Genomic DNA, 21,620 nt, shown 5'->3' with positions numbered 1-21,620 from the left:
AGCCTCTTTTCTCTGGCATTCACGACTCCCTACAATGACATTCAATTCAATCCGGAGGCAGTGAAAACCTGGTTATTTTTATATATTCTTTCCTGGGGCCGGCGGGGGCCCGCACGCACGAATTAAACACCACGGTTTAACCATGCGGCCTCACACAACCACGCGGTCTCGAGCAGACACGACGCGCCACACCCGTGCGGTTCTCATCATTTTATATTCAGACAAACGCTGCACTGTTCTCCGGACGAGAACTTTATATCCGGTTTGTTTTGATCGAGTTTCATTCGGTCTCCTATAAATGCGTTCTATAAACCCGTGGTATCATATTAACACTTACACATTAACGCCTTTCGATTACCGTTTTTGTAGTGTCGAGTTCAGTGTACAACTTGTTCATTCTTTATAGTGTTATTAGCGCTCATAATATTATAATAACACCGACACTCTGGGGGGAGAAGAAGAAAAAAAAAAAAAAAGGTTAAACCATGAGAACTAAAGGGTTATCGAGTTTGTCCTTCTGGGAGAACCCTGGGGTTCTGTGTAGAACCCTACGACAGAGGGTTTTACTCTCAGAGAACCAAACAAAGACCCCTTAAAAACCCTTAGCCAGACTCAGCCGAATCTATTGAACACTAACACAATGTAATTAAACACTACGGGGGTTCATGTAGGCCAGTACGAGTCAGTCTGTGAGTTAGACAGGATGTATTTTCATTCAGCACTTCAGCAGTTCAATGAAGATGACACGAACTCATGCGGCAGTTTAGTTTTAACGCTGTAGGTGCCACTGTAACGGAGTAGATTTTAATTCAGCACCTTATTCAGGTGTGACACCGTGCGCACACTGTGCTCGTTTAGCGTCATAACAGTTCAATGCAACATTCTAAGAATTCACTGGCGATTTTGGAGCGCTGGGGATGAATGCAGGTAATGATTTAACACAGGTGTTAATTCGGTCACGTGATATAATTCCGCAGAGCTGATGATCTTTGATGTGGTAGATTTGGGTGTCGGTTGGTGTTTTGGTTTTATTTGATATAAATTGGTGAGTATGAGTGACTCCATTACTTCTAGAGAAGTGGTTCTCCATGAAGTGGGGTCTGTGATATTATATATATATATATATATATAGTTTTATATAGGAAATCACACGCCATTACGAAACCATTATAATGCCAATCTCAATAAGCTATAAATAATGTATATAGGACCTTTGCCCAAGGAATAGGATTAGAAATCTGTACAGCTCCCTCAAATAGCCAAAAAATATTGCTGTACAGATTTGAATAATAAAGTGTAATATTTGAATATTCGGATTGTTTTCAGAATATAATTCTATGCTAAAAGGTCTAAATAAAGTTTTAAGTGTCGTAGAGCAACAACAGGATGTTAAAGTGAGGGTTTTTGTGGGGGGAGGGGGGGGAGGGTTTAAACACAGGACATTGTGACTGATCTAGCCTATATAAGACTGACATGTAAACATTGTGTTGGTGTTTACTGCAGGTGCATCTGCGTGAACCTTCTTCCCTGCGTCTCGTTTCAAGCTTCCCACAAATAAGCTCATGGCCAGGTGAATGAATCTGAAATTAAAAGAGCAATAGTGTCCATGCGATCAATGGGTGTGTGTGGGGGTGGGGTGGGGTGTGTGTGTGGGGGGGTGTTAATAATAAAGTTTAAAATGACACTAAAAGAGTAATAGTAGGCTGTAAAAAAAAAAGAAGAAAAAAGAGGCGGACTAAAAAAAACAAAACAAAAAAACAAAAAAGGGGCAGTGCCGCGTCTCGCGGTGTGGGTGGGGCTGACAAGAATGGACTACATTATGCAGTTCATTTAGTTAACAAGTGAAATAATAGGGAAGCGTGCAGTGTGAAAGCTCAGAGAAAAGGCACAAAACCCTATTGAGAGAGAGAGAGAGAGAGAGAGAGAGAGAGAGAGAGAGACGGATGCGTGGTCTGGAACTTATTTAAGAGCCTCGGTGTTTCTCTGCAGCATCACTCTGCTGTCCATCACAGGAGAGACTGGAGCTGTTTTTTGAAAACTTTCTGCATTCAACCCGCGTGCAGAAAGAAACTTTTTTTTGCGCATTTCTTTCCTCCTCGCCTTTAAAGAAGAAGAAGAATATAAAGAAGATGCCTCGGTCATTTCTTGTGGATTCGTTGATTTTGCGTGAGGCCAACGAGAAAGGCAGTGAGAACAACCCGCCGCCGTCGCTGCTGCCGTACACGGTACACCCGCAGCACGCGCTCCACGGACTGTCGGCGGCGGCGGCGGCTGCAGCCGCGTCGTGCCACGCGCGCAAAGCCGGCCTGCTGTGCTTCTGTCCGCTGTGCATGGCGGCCGCGGCGTCGCAGCAGCTCCATCCGGCTCCCCCGGCGCTCCCGCTGCTCAAGGCGGCGGCCGCTGCGGCCTCGTTCCCTGCGGCTTTTGGCTCGCAGTGCTGCCCTTCCGCGCTCTCGCGGCAACACTCGCCCTCCAGCGGCGTGCACGTGAACCACGGCGCGGGACTTTACCAGAGCGCGTACCCGGTCGCGGACCCGCGGCAGTTCCACTGCATGACGCTCGGTGAGTACTCCTTTATATCGTTTATATCAGTGAACACTGACACTGATTGGTTAATTATTCAAACTAATTCATCACTCAGCATTGCATCATTTCGTAAACATTCATCATTTACCAAAAGTGAATAACAATGACATGCCACAAGTTTGTTACCCCGAAGTTTCTGTATAGAATCCTATAACATGGGGTTTCCCTTCCAGGACCACTTTAGCAACCCCAAGAACCCTTATATTATTAACATTATAAAACCATCAACCATCAGAAGAACCCTTTGGGTATTTTAAGACTGTAGACCCATCAACCATCCCATGAACCCTTGAGTACTTTTGAGGACTATGTATGGAACCATCAAGCGCCCCAAGGAACCCTTTTAATAATAGTGTGTCTCCATATATTTTTTTGACAGAAAACAGCAACAGCCAACTCCAGAGCAGCAAGCGCATGCGCACGGCGTTCACCAGCACGCAGCTCCTGGAGCTCGAACGCGAGTTCACCTCCAACATGTACCTGTCCCGACTGCGGCGCATCGAGATCGCCACCTACCTGAACCTGTCCGAGAAACAGGTCAAGATCTGGTTCCAAAACCGACGCGTCAAGCACAAGAAAGAAGGCAAGGGGGGTTCCCACAGAACAGGTTCTCTGCACTGCAAGTGTTCTTCCGCACGCTGCTCTGAGGAAGAGGACGACACGCCCATGTCACCTTCATCATCAGGGAAGGAGGACGCTGATCTCTCTGTTAGCCCGTGAACTCTCAGTAAACACACAGGGATCACTCCATAGCACTTCACCTGCAATAGCTCTTTGATTAGCCCAATCAGGTGCTAGTTTTTGGGGGTTGGAGCTCAACTTGGAGCTGGAGTGTGCCAAAGTTGTGCTCCAGAAACAAGAAACGTTAGCATGGCTGAAAACATAGTCAGATAGTATAGGCTTGTCTGGATGAAAATAGCTAACTAGTCCCTTAATTGGTGTGGTACACATCTCAGCTGTACCTGTACTTTATCTTGTCACTGGTGTAGTACCATCAAAGGTGCTTCTTTTGTACCTTTAGTGTGTATCTTTCACCTGCCAAGGTACCTATGGTGTACCTTTAAACCTACATCACTGGTCCTTAAGGTGTAAGTTCACACCTTTAAATTATTGATGGTACCATGACAGCGACATGCAAAAGTACACTCTGGTACCTTTAGGCTATTTCTGAGAGTGTAGCCGATAGTGGGCTTCTCTTCGCTTCTATACGAAGCGATTTCGGACAAATTTTGGGACAATTAATTTGGCATGTCATAAACACAAGTTTTTAACCTTCAAGTTTTCCAACGACGCGTATCATAAGAGGTTCCTCATGAGGTTCCTGACGCTCAGAGGTGAATTTCGCTTGCTAGCAAAATAATAAGTTCATAGTTTAGTCGCGGCTAGCTGTGGAGTGCTATTCAAGTGCTATTCAAGTGCTATTTGTCCAGAAAGAGATAAAAGCTCGCTAAATCACTTCACCTACTCGGATCTCCTCGCTAATTTCACCTACTGACTGAAAGTCATCAGTTTCACACTGAAGCTGTTTTCTCAACTTTATCGTATTAAATTCCTAAGTGCCAAAACATTTTTTTTTTTAACTTTATGAATAAAATGAAAAGCTACTTATGGGTTTTACCTCACAGATAATGTGGCTAAACTGACCAAAACCCTCCCGAACGTCAAGGAAGAGAAGTTAGCAAAACCGGCTAGTTGTTGTTATAGTAGCCCTTATGCTAATTTCCTGTTTCTCTTCAGGAGGAGTATTAGTAAATAACATATTTCCCTGAATATAAATCAAATACAGTGACTGTATGTGTGTAAGTACTGAAATCTGTAAATAAGAGAGAGAGCAAAAGAGGTTTATATAAATTAGGGGAACGCACGAGCGACTCCATTAATACCGCTGTATATAATTGTATACATGTTGTATGATTGTAGTTTTCTTTTTCTCCTTAAAAAAAAAAAAAAAAAACATGTTCATTGTTATGTACCACCAAAAGATTTTGATAACTGTGTATATACTCAAGAATGGAAATGAGTCTGTTCTTCTTTCTTTCTTTCTTTTCTTTTTAAAAAATCTTTTTATTTGGTAAATTCATAACAGTTGAAATGTTTGAGTGAACTCTGAATGCTGCTTCGTGTTTCTCTCAACATCTCACCACCTGTAATTGTATGTTCAGTGTCAGGAAAATATTTATTTATTTAAAACATTATCGCTGAAAATAAAGAATATTTCTTACTAGTGATCTATTTGGTCTCTGCGTCAGTTTTCCCAAACAACAACAAAAGCTCTGCACAGGAAGCTCACTCACACACCTCACTTTAATATCACAATAATATCAGAGCAAATATCACAATATCTCAAATATAGCCTAATAAAACCTATCCAGAGACATTTACAGCGCCAGTCTTTATTTAATTATGCTCATTTGCAGTATGAACGTTTTGGGATAAATGCAATGATTCCAATGAAATCCGAGTTAATTAAGCATGGTTTCTTATCGCTAGGCTAGATGTGTCATTTACTCGGTTTGCTGTGTGCGAGCTCATGTGTTTGGATATCATTTGCTATCTATCTACCTATCTATCTATCTGCCTGTCTGTCTGTCTGTCTGTCTGTCTCGACGCAGCAGGTGTTGCTGCATTAGTTCTACAAGATCAAGCATTCTCTTGTCCTTTCCCTTTTCCAGTTTCTGTCTCATTTGGCATGTTTAAGGCTTTCTCTAAAATTTTATTTCCCTGTCTGATGTACGTTGTGTGTAAATTTACCCAAATATGAGCGTCATATGCACTACTATATGCGTCAAAATACAGTTGCACTGCGTGCGCTTCATCCAAAGTGCAAATTCTTGGTGTTGGTGCATGTCCGCTCACTCAGCACACACACACACACACACACACACACACTCGATTTCGGTAAATCAGTTTAGGTAGATCTTGTCATCCATGTGCTAATTTAATTCCCCAGATTTATCTGGCGTATCTGATACTAAACGGTAGTGAGACGCGTCAAAAAGCGCGCAGAAATGTTTTCTATTTTTTACCCGTACAGTACGCAGCAAAATCCAGGTGGTTCATTCTTGAAATCCATATGGTGTGTGTGTGTGTGTGTGTGTGTGTGTGTGTGTGTGTGTGTGTTCTACTACAGGTGGAAGTGCAACAGTGAACTTCTCTCCAAAAACAAAGCTTCAGTGGGAAAGTTGCAGAGACGCGCGTGCGGCGCGCACACGACCTGCTTTTAAAAAGTCATTAAAGCTACATACAGAGGTAAAGACATACAGAGAGAGAGAGAGAGAGAGAGAGAGAGAGGTTTAATGTATAAAACACGGAATGTACTACTCTGTATTTTAATAAAACACCCCCCCCCCCCCCCCCCCCCCCAAAAAAATCGCATCCAATATTCATGCGACTTTGGCAACATTTTACAACCGTATGTCAACCGTATGTAAAGATATAAATAAATCAGCAACAGTATAACTTTTGATGTACATGTATCATGACGCTGTGAGTGAGTTTATAGTCAGTATTGTGCCAAAATGCCTCAAGATACTCAAACACTTGTGCTCGAAAACAGACGGATATGCGCGCGCTCCGAGTTTAGTTTCGTTCAGAAGAGATAAAATCAGAGTCAAGTGTCTGCAGTGAAGAGGATGGAGGTCAGGCGAGCCTTATAGCATCTTTATACACTCACTGTTACTCGTCAACAGCACGCACGCGGATAACAATCAGCATCCAGCAGTCTTGAGCAGAAGTGCATATTCAGGCAGGGATTTTTTTTTTCCATCCTCGGTGGCTTTATTTCATTCCCCAGGGACGCAGGATAATCCCCCTCCCTGTAAAACCGCACAGTTTATTAATGCATGAGGACGATCATAATGCGCAAATGAATAAAATATACCAGTCAATGGGACAGATTAATCGATGTTGATATTTAAATTTATTTAAAAGGATTGCAGCGCGCGCTTTGGTGAGGTCCTGCAGCCCTCTCTCTGAATTTTATTGAAAATATTTTTATTATTTTTTTTTTTGCTCTCATCGTAAAACACTTACAGTAGCCTATGATTAGTCTGCTCTCGCACATATATCACTTTAAACATGGATGGAATGAAACTGGAAGAAAAAAAAAAAAAGTCAGGTCATTTGTGAAATGGATGTAATTTATTTATCTATAATTATTTAAGCTAAACGTGAACCCTGAGTGCCTCGTGCATCCAAAATGCTGTGATTTGGAGACGCTGGATTTAAGTAAAACGCACACACTAATCTTTACACTGTAACCAAAATAAACATCCGAAATGTAATATTTCTTATTTTAAGAATAATTCACTATTCAGTAGAACATTTTAGGGAATAAAGGTATTTATTAAATGTCGCGCGCGCGTTTTGGAATCGCAACGTAAACAAGCATGGTCCCCCCCCAAAAAAAAAAAAAAATGCGCTGCGTTTCAGTTCGCAGCGAGCCCTGTGTTCATTATATAGCGTTAAAACTTTATTTAATTTATTGAAATGGGATTTAAACGGTATTTACTCCTCTGGCAATTTATCATCAGCCCTCGGTGACAACAATGAGCCCACTGAGGACGTTTAGGAGCTAAATTATTCCAGTTATTGTGCCTTTGGCCATGCTGGGGCCGCTCTTGTAAACTCTCCTTTAATTCTTCACTTAAACATTTTTTAACCAAACTCCAATATTTGCATTTGTTAAGATATGGGATTAGACCATTTTGTTAATTGCTCTATAGAGTCCCGTTTTGCTCCGTGCGTCCTTTTATCCGTTCAGCAGCCCCCGGCTCGGCTGTGCGCCCTGCAAAGGGAGCGGGGCGGGAGGGGGAGCTTAATATAAGCCTGCTGCTCAAAATGCTCGATTTATTTATTCTTAATTTTGTGCCGATCAATTCATTGAAGGCAAAAGAAGGGGGCTACAGTGTAGCTTCTAAGAGAAGAAAGGCGAATTGTTGACGTGACCCTCGAGTCAACAGGGCTCCCATCTAGCAGACTCGGCCCTCGCCTTTCTTTCCAACTAAATTTTTCATTTACGGCTTTTCTTAGACTCGTCTCTTATCTATCGGATTTAAAAGAGCAGCTTGTAACAAATCAGTCTGTCCGATTTACAAGAGCTTTAAAAGGAAAGAAAAGAAAAGAGGCAGGGCCCGTCAGTACCTGAGTCTGGTAGACGGTGCAGCTGATGCGATGGGGTTTTGAAAATGGCGCACGAAACAAAATACTTGAATCCTGGCAAAAAAAGGAGCCTTTGTACGTTTCTTTAGAAATCAAGCAATTCTGCATGACAAAGGACAATTAATAAGCCGTCTTTTCACGACCAGCAGCTGGTTTCCCCGTCAAGGAAAGTAAGTTGGGGGAGAGAAAAAAAAATAATTCAGGCTGAATGCGCGCAAAAAGGCCCCTTTGCGCGCGGAGCAGCTACCCAAGGTGACCCATTTGGCACAGTTAAAATAAGCAGGCCGAGGCAAAAGCGAGGGAACTGTCAAAAACATTTAAGCTGGAATATCTTGAAATTGCAAATCCCTTTATGTGGAGGGACGCCGTCCATGTGGGTTGGACGCACAATGGAGGTGGTTGAAGTTGGAGAGGCTTTTTGGAGACGCACACGTGGCCTCTCAATGAGAGCCGCCTGCAACTCGCGTGGCAGCTCACACTATACACATTTCACACATGTATTTAAACTTTATTATTAGTATTATTAGTATTATTATTACACTTTACTAAAAACTCAAACTTTACATCATGAAAAGTTATTTTTTTTTAATTAAACCGGGTTTAAAAAAAAAAAAAAAAAGAGTCATTTAATGGAAACGAGATGTTTAGTTGAGCCAACTTAAGACAAGAATGCAAACCTTATTGTTATTCTTTAAAATGAAAATGATGTCACAGATGCTCAAATGTAAAGTGGGTAATGTTTTAGACTTTATGACTTTGAGCTTTACATAATTAACATGTTAAGGATATAAACGGAGCTTGCTGCCGCTGTGATGTAATTTGTTGTTTAGGATCGATATCAAATATATTTGAAAGGATGCTGACAGCGTCTCATTTTAAGCAAGACAAGAGTTCTTTTTCTGAGTGTGTATTTATTAAAAGAAGTTTATTAGGCTACTGTTGTGGCTCCTGAACAGACAGAATGAATCACGTTTTGGATAGTCTTAACTTTTAGGCATGGATACTTCCTTTCCCATCATGCACAATAACTCTAAATGTTCATAAAATATCATTTTACACGTGAAATTTGTGGCCTGTAACGTGTGTCAAGTTCACGGAGAAGTTTTTTTCCCCCCTCAGTATTATTATTTCCACACCAGAGAGCGTCACGCATTTCAGGACAAGCGGCGCTAGCACTAATAACCGGCTGGAAGTGGGAGAGAAATGCGCGGCCTGTGAGGTGGGTTTTGTAGTAATAAACAGGATTTTGTCACGGATTGGCCGAATTGCTTTCTAAGCCCGTCTTTTAGCGGTGGGAAACCTGTTAAAGAGTGCAGTTTCGCCGCTGTTTAATACGATCCCCTTTCCATCTCAGTAAGTTGGGTGTGGAAAAGAGAAGCCTCTTTTCAGCGCTGATTGTGGAGACGCATCCAGTCAGGAAATCCATCCCGACAGGGTGGAGGCATCGATCATGACCTTGTAAAAAAAAAAAAAAAAGTGCATTTCCACCCCCAGATAGGCTACTGCACCTCCAACACACCAAGCTGTCTATTTCTTTTTACTTACGTATACTTTATCAAATAAATAAATAAATAATCATAATAAAAAAAACATAAACAGATTAAACTCTACTTGCTTAACGTGGGGTAATTATCTCATGCCATTCCAACTGCGCATTTATGTATATAAAATTTAGCAAACAGAAGCTGTAGCGCCACAAACATGCAGATTTATCCTGGAATAATAACATGATTCCATCACTCAGTGCATGTTCATCCCTGTATTATTATATAATGATAATGATCTGCAACATATAGGTCCAACTGATCACAAGTTTAAATGATCATAGGTCTAAATGACCTCAGGTTTAAATAATCTCAGCTTTAAATGATCTCAGGTTTATATAATCACAGCTTTAAATTATCTCAGGTTTAAATTATCTCAGGTTTAAATGATCACAGGTTTATATAATCACAGGTTTAAATTATCTCAGGTTTAAATTATCTCAGGTTATATAATCACAGGTTTAAATGATCACAGGTTTATATAATCACAGCTTTAAATAATCTCAGCTTTAAATGATCACAGGTTTATATAATCACAGCTTTAAATTATCTCAGGTTTAAATTATCTCAGGTTTAAATGACCTCAGGTTTAAATAATCTCAGCTTTAAATTATCTCAGGTTTAGATTATCTCAGGTTTAAATGACCTCAGGTTTAAATAATCTCAGTTTTAAATGATCTCAGGTTTATATAATCACAGGTTTAAATGATCACAGGTTTATATAATCACAGCTTTAAATTATCTCAGGTTTAAATGATCACAGGTTTGAATTATCTCAGGTTTATATAGTCACAGCTTTAAATGATCACAACTTTAATTGAACACAGCTTTAAATGATTGCAGGTTTATATGATCGCAGGTTTAAATGATCGCAGGTTTATATGATCGCAGGTTTATATGATCGCAGGTTTAAATGATCGCGGGTTTATATGATCGCGGGTTTATATGATCGCGGGTTTAATTGATCGCGGGTTTAAATGATCGCAGGTTTATATGATCACAGGTTTAAATGATCCAGTGCAAATATTCAGGTTTAGCCGAAGCAATTATATAATACCATTAGATTGTACAGGTGACCTGGCAAAATTATGCAGCGTAACAATTGTGCAGATCAAAACTTGTCTAATTGCATAATACACTGCAATATACATGTTTAACATAACCTTTCACTACCGCAAATATGCAGTTTTAAACTGGTACAATGATATAATCCTGCTTTAATTATCTTGTATCAAACTAAATTAGTATAATCATATAACGTAAGAAGACCAAGAAGTTTAATCTTAGTTTAATTACCCAGTAACATCCACGTCGACAGCAAATATACAGGTTTAAATCTACTATGTAGGTCTGTCCTGGTTTAATTATAAAATATGTAAATATTCAGGTTTAACCTGGTATAATTATATATAATGCCACAAGACCGTGTACGTTTATCCTGGTCTAGTTATCCCGTATCACACATATACAGGTTTAAACTGCTATAATTGTATACTGTTACAAGACTATGCATGTTTATCTTAATTATCCAGTGTCAAAGCATGCAGGAATAAATTGGCATAATTATATAACATATAATGTCACATGACAATACGTGATTAAACGGATTATATCCTGCAGATAGATTATATAAAAACTTGATGTGATTATTATGCTAGCTGCAGGTCCATGCAGAATTAAACCAGTATAATTAGTGTATATAATGCTACAGATATACAGGGTTAGTTTGACCTTGGTGTAATTATACAATATACAGAATATACAGTAACCTGGAATAATGAGGCCGAACGCAAGATCATAAATATTGGCTTGTGATATTACGAGTGCCGCTGCTGAAATGTCTCATGATATAAAATGATCACGTGTCACAGATATGCAGGTAGCCTGGTTTTATTATATACTGCCAAAATACCAGACATATGCTGATATCATACCTGCGTAACATGAATATGCAAATTTACACCTGGAATAAATGCCTAGTTCTATAAATATGCACACTTTATCTAGGAATAAATGCCTAGTTACATAAATATAAAACCTGGAATAATTGTTTAATGCAGTCCAGGCAGGATGTATGAGAAACCATGGCTCTAATAATCATTTCAGAAGCACTGATTTTGAGAAATTTATTCAGCATTATGGTGCATGGTCTATTTTACCTCCATGTCAAATCTGAATCTAACTGAATTAAAGAGAGAGAGACAGACAGAAAGACAGACAGACAGAGGATCTGCAGCACCTGCAATGTCAAGAGCCTGAGGAATAATGAGCTCTGTGTGACTAAGAAGTGTTAACTTTGGTAAAGAAGAAGCAGGCCTAACTCCTGGCCAAAGCGCTGCAGCAGCCAGTGTTTGAGCCGTGTATGTTCTGAATTCCCTCCTCGATTGATTTTTGAACACAGTTAAACAATTCCTATCACCTCTGAACCCTCGGTGCCATTGAAGTCTTTCTGAAGTGATCACGTGCGCTTGGCTGCTGTTAAATAGGCCTCCGTCACATTTCAATATGGGAATTAGTCATGAGCTGCAGAGATGCCCAAACTGTCGTGGCCTCTTTTCACCACGCCGCATTCATTATTCCCAGTTTAGTGTCGAGGTGTGAGACCCCTGTCTGTCTCTCTCTCTCTCTCTCTCTCTCTCTGTCTCCCTAACAGCCTTTTTACAGACATGTCATAACCAGAAGTTTTTAATTATTTAAAAAATGACTAAGACTTCTGTATCTTTTTGTCAGATTATCATTTGTTTTGTGTAATGGTGTATTCTTGCTTATTTTACACAATTGGTTTAAGTTATTTTATCCTGTTGCATTTTTTTCTCTTATCTCATATTATATTATCTTATCTTATCCTGCCTTGTCTTATCTTATCTTATCTTATCTTATCTTATCCTGCCTTGTCTTGTCTTATCTTATCTTATCCTGCCTTGTCTTATCTTATCTTATCTTATATTATCTTATCTTATCCTGCCTTGTCTTGTCTTATCTTATCTTATCTTATCCTATCCTGCCTTGTCTTATCTTATCTTATCTTATCTTATCTTATCTTATCCTGCCTTGTCTTATCTTATCTTATCTTATCTTATCCTATCCTGCCTTGTCTTATCTTATCTTATCTTATCTTATCTTATCTTATCTTATCCTGCCTTGTCTTATCTTATCTTATCATATCTTATCTTATCCTGCCTTGTCTTATGGTGTCTCGCCTAATCTTTTCTTCTTTTGTTTGTCTTGTCTTGTTTTGTCTTATCTTGCCTTATCTTATGTTATCTTATTCTGTCTTGTCTTATCTTTTCTTCTTATTTTGCCTTGTCTTGTTTTATCTCATCCTATCTTATCCTATCTAATATTACGACGAAGTGCTTTAACTAATGTACATGCGATTATTTTTTTTTGTCAATACATTTTTATTTAAAGTAACGTATCTTGTCATATCATGTTTTGTCTTGTTTTATCTTTTCTTCTCTTGTCTTTGTATTTGATGCTTGTCTGGTCTTACCTTCTCTTATTCCTCCTCTTATTTGGACTTCTTCTCTTGTCTGTCTTGAATTGTCGTATCTATGTTGTCTTTTCTTTTGTTCTCTTCTCTTCACTTATCTTATTATAGACTGTATCACACGTTCCCACAAAATATCATCACTATAACTAAATACCATTTAAGACGAAGCTCCCTAGTCAGCTTTCTCATAATATCCCCTTATTTTCTAAGGTGTCTTTATTTTAGACAAGAAGCATCACATGTGTCCTTTTTGGAGAAGACTATCCCATAATAAGTAAGTGACCTGTAACAACCCATCAATCACTGATGTTACTAGTTATAAGATGCTCATTATTATCATAGATTTGCATGAAAATGTGCACTTGTTTTTTTTTTTGGTTTTTTTTGAAGAACGCAGAAGAATAGCGCCGCCTACAGGTGACTGCATAAACACACAATCAGCTAGAAACTCTTCTGTATTGACTTGTTATGTAATTAAAACTCTTCATCCACATACTCTACTTCCGGAAAGAATGTTAAGGTTTTTACAGATGAGAACAAACCCGTTTAGTATTTCAGTGTCACACAACAACAACAACAACAACAACAACAACAACAACAACACAAGTCCCGCATTAATGCCCATCTCATTAAACCACACCCATTCAAATTGGCGTTAATTTAAAGCTTAAATCAGTTACCTGAAGATGATCTGAGTGTCTCTGTCTTTCTCCACTGCAGCCTCTGATCATGTAATTAATAAAACAATAAATTAAATTCTCACTGAGTGCAACAGCACTGACACCGGACCTGTAGCGCCACCTGCTGACCGATATATCGCTTTACACTGCAAATGTTTGCGTCCTTCATGGTTTCTGTGCGCAAAAAAATGAACATAAAGCCTGGCTGTATCACAATTTATTCAATTCAGTTCAGTTTTATTTGTACAATGGACATCGTCCCAAAGCAACTTTACAGAAATATATCAATTCAGGATGTAGATTTTTTTAAAAAAAATAAAATAAAATAATGAATTTATCTCTAACGATCGTAAAGAAACATCTCAGAAAAGTCTTTTATTTTAGGGAAGATATTTATTGCTAGCAGTAGGTCCACGCAGTGCAAAGTGCAACATGCTTTAAAAACATAAATTCAGATTTAAAACATAAACTCTTAAAATATGACTGCAGTTCAGGTATTCAGCGAATCTTTAAACAAATGGAGTCTAAACTGTACTCTACAGGTGGTTTATCAGTAATCTGTAGTAATCTGACATGCTATCCTATTTTGTACAGGTTTAAGTGTATATAATGGAAATAATAGTTTAGATCGATGATAAAATCTGCAGTTGTGGCTAGTTTTCTACTTATACATATGCTAACCGTCTGCCTGCTTGTTTAACAGTGCAGTAGGTGGCGGTGTTGAGCAGGTCAGGGCCATAAAACCGCCGAAGAAGAAGAAGAAGAAGAAGCAGCGGCAGAAAAAGCAACACAAACCACCGAAGAGGAAGAAGACTTGTCCTGTCCTTAATAACATTCTCTACGGATAATAATTATGTGATTATGGCTTCTGCGTTTATTCGGAATTACTGTAAACTCCGTCACATAAACAGCAGGACTTTCTCCTTCATGTCGCAGCTCTCAGGTGAGTTTTAATCTTTTCTGTTTTTGATTTCTTAGTCACATTGGTCATTTGACCGTTAAAAAGCCACAGCACGAGACGGTTTACGTGAGGTACGTGTTGTTGCCATGGTGATTTGCGGTGTGAAGGAGGTGTAACCAGGGCTGAGCAATGTGACCGTCATATCGATATCGCGATACATTTATTTGTTTGTTTGTTTGTTTGTTTGTTTGTTTGTTTGTTTGTTTAATAGTATCGAGGTACTGATCTTAAAGGAACAGTTCAGCTTTTATTATGTCTGAAAGTTGATTTAGGACTTCAGCTTTGTAACTCGAGCGTATCATGTGTGAAACATCACTAAAGTCATTCGTACTTATTTTATTTAACACAACAACAGTACTGTACAGAAAGCAGGCGTGTCCGGGCCTGTAAACGTCCATCGCGCAGTTGAGAAGTCTGATCATAAGCACAGCATGAACTTTGACTCAGGGACTTTGAGCCAGAATGGCGTCTGAGCGACTCTGTCCTTCGAGAGCGGAGAAGTGGAAGAAAGTGCAGCTTCAGAGTGAGACGAGAGAACAAAACACAGGTACGGGGGAGGGGGGGGGGGGTTGTTTCAGGTATGTTTATGTTCAACTGTGAAAAAAGTTCTGCGAGAGTTTCAGAAAGTGCTCGGGGTGGTGTGAGGGGTCATGGAGAGCGGAGGTTGACGTCGTTCAGCCGAATAAACACAACAGCTTTAAATAAATAAATAAATAAACGTGTGTACAGGAACAGAAGGAAGCAGATAGAGAGATTTTTGAGCTGTTTTCTGATATGTTCATAAACCTGAACGCTTTTTTTCTTCCTGTTGAATAGCGATATGCACTCACACACTCACCGTCCACTTTAATAGGAACACCTGTACACCTGCTCATTTATGCAGTGCCATTTCCATCCACAGAACGCTGTTTTTTTTTGTTGTTGTTTTTCGCACCATGCTGTGTAAACTCGAGAGACTGTTGTGTGTGTGTGTGAAAATCCCAGGAGATCAACATTGTATATGTAAGTGTATGTGTAAATGTATATATGTATATATGTGTACGTATAAGTGTGTATATATAATTTATTGATGTAGCAGTTCCACAAAAAATACCATTAATACGACAAAGCTAGATTTATTGGACACAAAAGTGGCTCAATATAAAACAAAATACTAAGCAGATTTTCAGGTCCAACATGGTGACTATGGTTCGTGAGCGTGCTGTAATTTAAGGCCCTGTGTTTGTTCTGTTCAGGAGTCAGAAATAAAAGTACGGTCCAGTATGCCACGCGTCCCGGCCTGCCCAAACTCGCCTACAGGAAGCTGAAGGGGAAAAACCCCGGAGTCGTGTTCCTCCCCGGCTTCGCCTCCAACATGAACGGCCAGAAAGCCGAAGCTCTGGAGGAGTTCTGCAAATCTTTGGGTCACTCGTACCTCAGGTAACCCCCGCCGAGTTTTATACCTCGTTTACAGCATCAGCTCCGCTTATCGTTTCTATAGTAACAGCTCACAATCTGTTACGCTGCACGTGATTAAAATGGATATGGTGACGTCTTCTGTGAGGAGACAGAGGAGTTTACGCTTCTTTACGGTTTCTCGGTAACACGACGAGCTGTTTTAAGGAACTAACATCCTGTTCTATGTACAAAATGATCAGCGTTGGCGAGTTCCTGTGGTATAAGAGGAATAAAACACCCGTGGACGTGCTGTTCGAGGAAAAAAATCAACTTCAGTGTGGTAACAGTAACTGTGACAGCATGACATGGAGTGTTTTATTATTTAAATAAAGCTATTTCTAATGATGGATATTTCTGGAGTCTAAGGCTTAAATGTAATCAGCTGAAATCATCGCGATCTGGTGATTTATGGAATTAAAGGTGACGGGTGTCATTTTTCTGTCCTCTCAGGTTTGATTATTCGGGCTGCGGAGCGTCGGAGGGGAAAATAACGGACTACAACATCGGCGCGTGGAAGAAGGACGTCTTGTACGTGCTGGATGAGTTAGTGGAAGGACCTCAGGTGAGACAGGAAGTGAGGTCGCTGTCATTATGGTGAAAAAGAGAGATTTTTATTTTTTTTAGGTGAAAAGAGCTCATCATGTTGATCGGACTCTCGTGTCTCATGTCTCTCGTGTCTTTCTCCCTCACCTACGTGACGTCATGCCGCCTGTAGATTTTGGTCGGATGCAGTTTGGGCGGCTGGCTGATGTTGCTCGCTGCTCTGGCGAGACCGGAGAAGGTCGCCGCCCTGGTGGGCATCTCCACAGCTGCAGATCATTTTGTCACCGCCTACAACGAGCTTCCTATCCAGGTGAGGACGGGTGTAGCGAAAACACTCTAATCACCCAAGCTCTTTTAAACCGGGTGATAACTAAAATTTATACTGAATGAAAGCATAACACTTAAAGTAAAATATCGATGAACTTTATTACAAAAATAAACGTATAATATTAACGTGTGTCCTTCAGACGAGGAAGGAGATCGAGGAGCGCGGGTTCTGGTCGTTCCCCAGCCGCTACAGCGTCGAGGGCTCGTACACGCTGAGCCTGGACTTCCTGCGGGAGGCGCGGTCTCACTGCGTGCTGCAGTGCCCCATCCCCGTGTCCTGCCCCGTGCGGCTCATCCACTGCCTGCAGGACGCCGACGTCCCGTGGCACGTGTCCATGCAGGTGGCCGAGCGCGTCCTCAGCAGCGACGTCGACGTCGTCCTGCGCAAACACGGCTGCCACCGCATGTCCGAGAGGGACGACATCAAGCTCATCGTCTACACCATCGACGACCTCATCGACAAGCTCACCACGCAGGAGTGAACCACACAGTGGGCGGGGCCTCTGCTCCACAGCAACGGACGTCCGGTCCAATCGGGGCTCAGCGTGGGCATGATTTGAGTGTTCTGTTCAGTTGCTAGCTTGGAGATTGGGCTACAGATATCACCGCTAGATTTGTTACGGAGCGTTTATCTTTAACAAACACTTTATTCACGTTTTCTTACACGCATGTTTGAGCGCTACGTTTGTAAATCCACTCGTGAATATTTATCACTGTTAAACCGGAGCACTAGCTACCTAGCAAAAAGCGCTAAAAACACTTGCTACTTTCACACAGGATTGGGTTGCTAGCTGATTATCTAGATCAGAAGTTTATTAGCTAGCGACGCATGTTCAGGTTCTGCTCCGGAGTATCTGGCTGGGGAAAAAAAAGCTACGTAGTGCTACCTAGCTGTGTTACGTCTACATTCTCTCCGAAATGAAATCATTAGTGAGGAAAACATCGACATGAAACGCGTGAGAAGTAACATGGTGTTAACGCGCGCGACTCCACGTTATCACGTGAGTTTGTGTGCGTGTAACTTATAAGGAGGTAGCTGTACGCAGAAGGTGGAATGAGGTTTTTTGGTTTATTATTATTATTATTATTATTTTGCGTTAAGAGGCTGCTCAGTAATAAACGCGCAGGGTTGCTGTGCTGTGTATCGCGGTTTAATGTTTTATTTCAGTATGTAGGTGATTTATTTGCTTTATTTTTTTATACATATTCAGTATTTTGTGTTGCTTTTTGAGGAGGAAAGTTTTTGATGTGATTTTTTTCCATGTCAGTAATAAAATAGTTTTTTTTAGGTCACAGTGTATATTCTAAAAGTAATCAGTAAATATATTTCACTACAGCTGTAAACGGTTTAGTGTGTGTGTGTGTGTGTGTGTGTGTGTGTGTGTGTGTGTGTGTGTGATTTATCATTTTGTAATAACACTATAAGTTTCACTTATACACTCAGCTGCCTGGTTTTAATCATCACATTTCCACAGATTGTAGTTAAACACGTTTTATTGTTAAAGCTGTTGCCATGGAGACGGCCCGCCCACCGACGTGCGCTCGGATTTTTGTGTTAAAAAATGTTCCTCTCTCCTCCTGCTGGGATTTTCCACGTTGGCGAGTCTGTTTCAGAGACGTCTGTGTGTTCACTGTTCATATGCTCTTCTGCTGTAAGAGTGGTGTGTGTGTGTGTGTGTGTGTCTGAATCAGTGTCTCTGTAGCCCCTGGACATAAAGAGGAATTTTAATAATAAAGAAGTGAAAGATGATAGAGAGTGTGTGTGTCTGAGTTAACATGTGTCTCTGGGTTTGTTTGAGTATCTGTCTATAATATGTGTGTGTGTGTGTGTGTGTGTGTGTGTGTGTGTGTGTGTGAGAGAGAGAGAGAGAGAGAGAGAGAGAGAGTTAGCATGTGGGTTTGTGTGTGTGGTGAGAGAGAGATAGTGTGTGTATCTGTGAATTTGTGTGTGTGTGTTTATCTGTGATTTTTTGTGTGTGAGAGTGTGTATCTGTGAATTTGTGTGTGTGTGAGAGAGAGAGATAGTGTGTGTATCTGTGAATTTGTGTGTGTGTGTGTGTATCTGTGAATTTGTGTGTGTGTGAGAGAGAGATAGTGTGTATCTGTGAATTTGTGTGTGTGTGTGTATCTGTGATTTTGTGTGTGTGAGATAGTGTGTGTGTGTGTGTGTGTGTGTGTGTGTATCTGTGAATTTGTGTGTGTGTGTATCTGTGATTTTGTGTGTGTGAGAGAGAGAGATAGTGTGTGTATCTGTGAATATGTGTGTGTGTGTGTGTGTGTGTGTGTATCTGTGATTTTGTGTGTGTGAGAGAGAGAGATAGTGTGTGTATCTGTGAATATGTGTGTGTGTGTGTGTGTATCTGTGATTTTGTGTGTGTGTGTGTGAGAGATAGTGTGTGTATCTGTGAATTTGTGTGTGTGTGTGTGTGTGTGTGTGTGTGTGTGATTTTTGGTGTGTGTCTGTGATATAGTGTGTGTGTGTGAATATGTGAGAGAGAGAGTTAGTATAAACTCAGCAAAAAAAAAGAAAGGTCCTCTCACATTCAGCTCACATTTCCAGCAAATGTCTTAACATGTGTAAATATTTGTATGAAGATGAAAAGATTGAACAACGGAGATAATCTGAAGAAGTTTCACAGACGTTTGAGGAAGAGAAATGGAGTAATGAGTCCCTGAATAAAGTGGAGGTGGATATCAGGAGGAACAGTCAGTATCTCCAGCTGCTTTAACTACTGCAGTGCAGCACCGGATTGGTCAGTTCTTGCTGTGAGATGTTCCTCCACTCTTCCACCAAGTCCTCCATCACGTCTGAAGGGACACGCTTACGTGTAAGGTTCCACTGCGAGGACGATGATCTGTCCTTCCCGTCTCCCTGTAGCACCGTCTCAGACGTCTTACGTTACAGACATTACAGTTTATCGCTCCGGACACATCTGCAGTCCTCACGCCTCCCTGCAGCAGGTCTACGGCATGTTCACGCAGGAGAGCAGGAACCCTAGGTGTCTTTCTCCTGGTGTTGTTCAGAGTCAGTAGAAAGGTCCCTTTACTGTCTTGACTTATTGTAACTGACATTAATCACCTTCCGCCTGTAAACTGTTCCAGTCTTAAGGACTGTTCCACAGCTGCAGAACCCTTCGTTTAAACCCTTTCCAATAAAGATCTGTAAAGATTATTCAGATTTTACAAAATGATCTTTAAAACACAGACTCCTGGAAAAGGGACTGTGTGTGTGTGTGTGTGTGTGTGTGTGTGTGTGTGTTTGCAGAAACATACAGAGTGTCCTGTGTTTGGCCTTCCAAGTACTGTGTTTGCTTTCAACTCTGTGTGTGTGTGTGTGTGTGTGTGTGTGTGTGTGCGCATTAATGTTGTGTGACCTCAGTGGTGAAAGAGACTGCTTTTTCCTCTGACCATTTCTCCTACAGCGCTCTCTCTCTCTCACACACACACACACTGTACTACAGACTCGCGTTCTCTCAGTAGATTAAAATCGTATTCAGGGGAAAACAGTTCTTCTGGTGCGTGAGGTTTGAGGAATTTAGTTAGAACTGAAATGTATTTTCTTTAGTTAAAAAAAAAAAGAAAATTATTCTGTTGATTTGATTTTTTTTCCATGTATTTTTTAATGGATTTTGTTTTATTTGTTATTTCCCATCAGGTGAGAGACCATGATACGTGTTGTGTTGATGATGGTCCTGCTGGGAGGTGAGTTACCTGTGAGAACACACACACGTATATATATTATTATTATTATTAATAGAAGTAGTATTGTTGTTGTTATTATTTACCTGTGTGTCTGTCTAATCCCTGTATAATATTTGGGTTTTTATATATATATGTATATATGTGTATATATAAACAATTTCTGAGCGTTTGTTTGAGATGTTTTGTATGTGTGATGTATAATTTGGTTGAAAGTCTTGTGTGATTAAAGTGTTAACAGCGTGAGGTGACGTAACACTGGGCTGTTTCGTTGTGAAGATAACGGCGGCCATGTTTGCGGTTTGTTTAGGCGTGTTTGCGGCGCCGTTCGCCAAGCCGGAACAGGCGAAGCGCTTCATCCGTCAGAAGAGGCAGATCGGCTACTGGGACCCCAGTCACTCTCAGAACGTGTGGGGCTACACGGTGCAGGAACAGGTGAGGAATCCATACACAATCCCCACGCAAGCCACACGTCATACACACGTCATACACACGTCATACACACGTCATACACACGCAATCCACACATCATCCACACGCAATCCACACGTCATACACACGCAATACACACATCATACACACGTCATACACACGCAATCCACACGTCATCCACACGCAATCCACACATCATCCACACGCAATCCACACGTCATACACACGCAATCCACACGTCATCCACACGCAATCCACACGTCATACACACGTCATCCACACGCAATCCACACGTCATCCACACGCAATCCACACGTCATACACACGTCATACACACGCAATCCACACGTCATACACACGCAATCCACACATCATCCACACGCAATCCACACGTCATACACACGCAATCCACACGTCATCCACACGCAATCCACACGTCATACACACGTCATCCACACGCAATCCACACGTCATCCACACGCAATCCACACGTCATACACACGTCATACACACGCAATCCACACGTCATACACACGCAATCCACACGTCATACACACGCAATACACACGTCATACACACGTCATACACACGCAATCCACACGTCATCCACACGCAATCCACACATCATCCACACGCAATCCACACGTCATACACACGCAATCCACACGTCATCCACACGCAATCCACACGTCATACACACGTCATCCACACGCAATCCACACGTCATCCACACGCAATCCACACGTCATACACACGTC

General features: G+C 41.0%; 3 protein-coding genes across 4 annotated transcripts in view; all 3 read left to right on the top strand.

Moving 5' to 3' along the window:
- The first annotated feature begins 1,642 nt into the window (after positions 1 to 1,642).
- gsx1 (GS homeobox 1) lies at positions 1,643 to 3,418 on the top strand. Its single transcript, XM_053618405.1, has 2 exons — positions 1,643 to 2,562; positions 2,966 to 3,418. Exons 1-2 carry the CDS (start codon positions 2,130 to 2,132, stop codon positions 3,304 to 3,306), a joined length of 774 nt encoding a protein of 257 aa, XP_053474380.1. The 5' UTR covers positions 1,643 to 2,129; the 3' UTR covers positions 3,307 to 3,418.
- A 10,783-nt stretch (positions 3,419 to 14,201) lies between these two features.
- abhd10a (abhydrolase domain containing 10, depalmitoylase a) lies at positions 14,202 to 18,481 on the top strand. 2 transcript variants are annotated; one of them, XM_053617940.1, is made up of 6 exons: positions 14,202 to 14,406; positions 14,780 to 14,971; positions 15,660 to 15,843; positions 16,312 to 16,423; positions 16,577 to 16,714; positions 16,872 to 18,481. In XM_053617940.1, exons 2-6 carry the CDS (start codon positions 14,887 to 14,889, stop codon positions 17,211 to 17,213), a joined length of 861 nt encoding a protein of 286 aa, XP_053473915.1. In that variant the 5' UTR covers positions 14,202 to 14,406; positions 14,780 to 14,886; the 3' UTR covers positions 17,214 to 18,481. The 2 variants fall into 2 exon arrangements, with proteins under 2 accessions (XP_053473915.1, XP_053473916.1); XM_053617941.1 differs by lacking the exon at positions 14,780 to 14,971 and having other exon boundaries at positions 14,203 to 14,406.
- A 91-nt stretch (positions 18,482 to 18,572) lies between these two features.
- Positions 18,573 to 21,620, top strand: part of tagln3a (transgelin 3a) — a 13,379-nt gene continuing 10,331 nt past the window's right edge. Inside the window, exons 1-2 of the mRNA XM_053617942.1 lie at positions 18,573 to 20,433; positions 20,741 to 20,865. The gene's annotated coding sequence lies outside the window, so the exon portion shown is untranslated. The remainder of the gene's footprint in view (positions 20,434 to 20,740; positions 20,866 to 21,620) is intronic.

Source organism: Ictalurus furcatus, chromosome 28, assembly GCF_023375685.1.
Source record: "Ictalurus furcatus strain D&B chromosome 28, Billie_1.0, whole genome shotgun sequence".
Classification (NCBI taxonomy): Eukaryota; Metazoa; Chordata; class Actinopteri; order Siluriformes; family Ictaluridae; genus Ictalurus; species Ictalurus furcatus.
This window is presented reverse-complemented; position numbering and strand designations above follow the sequence as displayed.

What these genes read in the sequence shown, in the direction of transcription:
- gsx1 (XM_053618405.1), top strand. Translation starts at nt 2,130, where the DNA reads ATGCCTCGGTCATTTCTTGTGGATTCGTTGATTTTGCGTGAGGCCAAC. An exon ending in GTTCCACTGCATGACGCTCG is followed by an intron (nt 2,563 to 2,965) that starts GTGAGTACTCCT and finishes TTTTTTTGACAG; the next exon opens with AAAACAGCAACAGCCAACTC.
- abhd10a (XM_053617940.1), top strand. Translation starts at nt 14,887, where the DNA reads ATGGCGTCTGAGCGACTCTGTCCTTCGAGAGCGGAGAAGTGGAAGAAA. An exon ending in GACGAGAGAACAAAACACAG is followed by an intron (nt 14,972 to 15,659) that starts GTACGGGGGAGG and finishes TGTTCTGTTCAG; the next exon opens with GAGTCAGAAATAAAAGTACG. An exon ending in ACAACGAGCTTCCTATCCAG is followed by an intron (nt 16,715 to 16,871) that starts GTGAGGACGGGT and finishes TGTGTCCTTCAG; the next exon opens with ACGAGGAAGGAGATCGAGGA.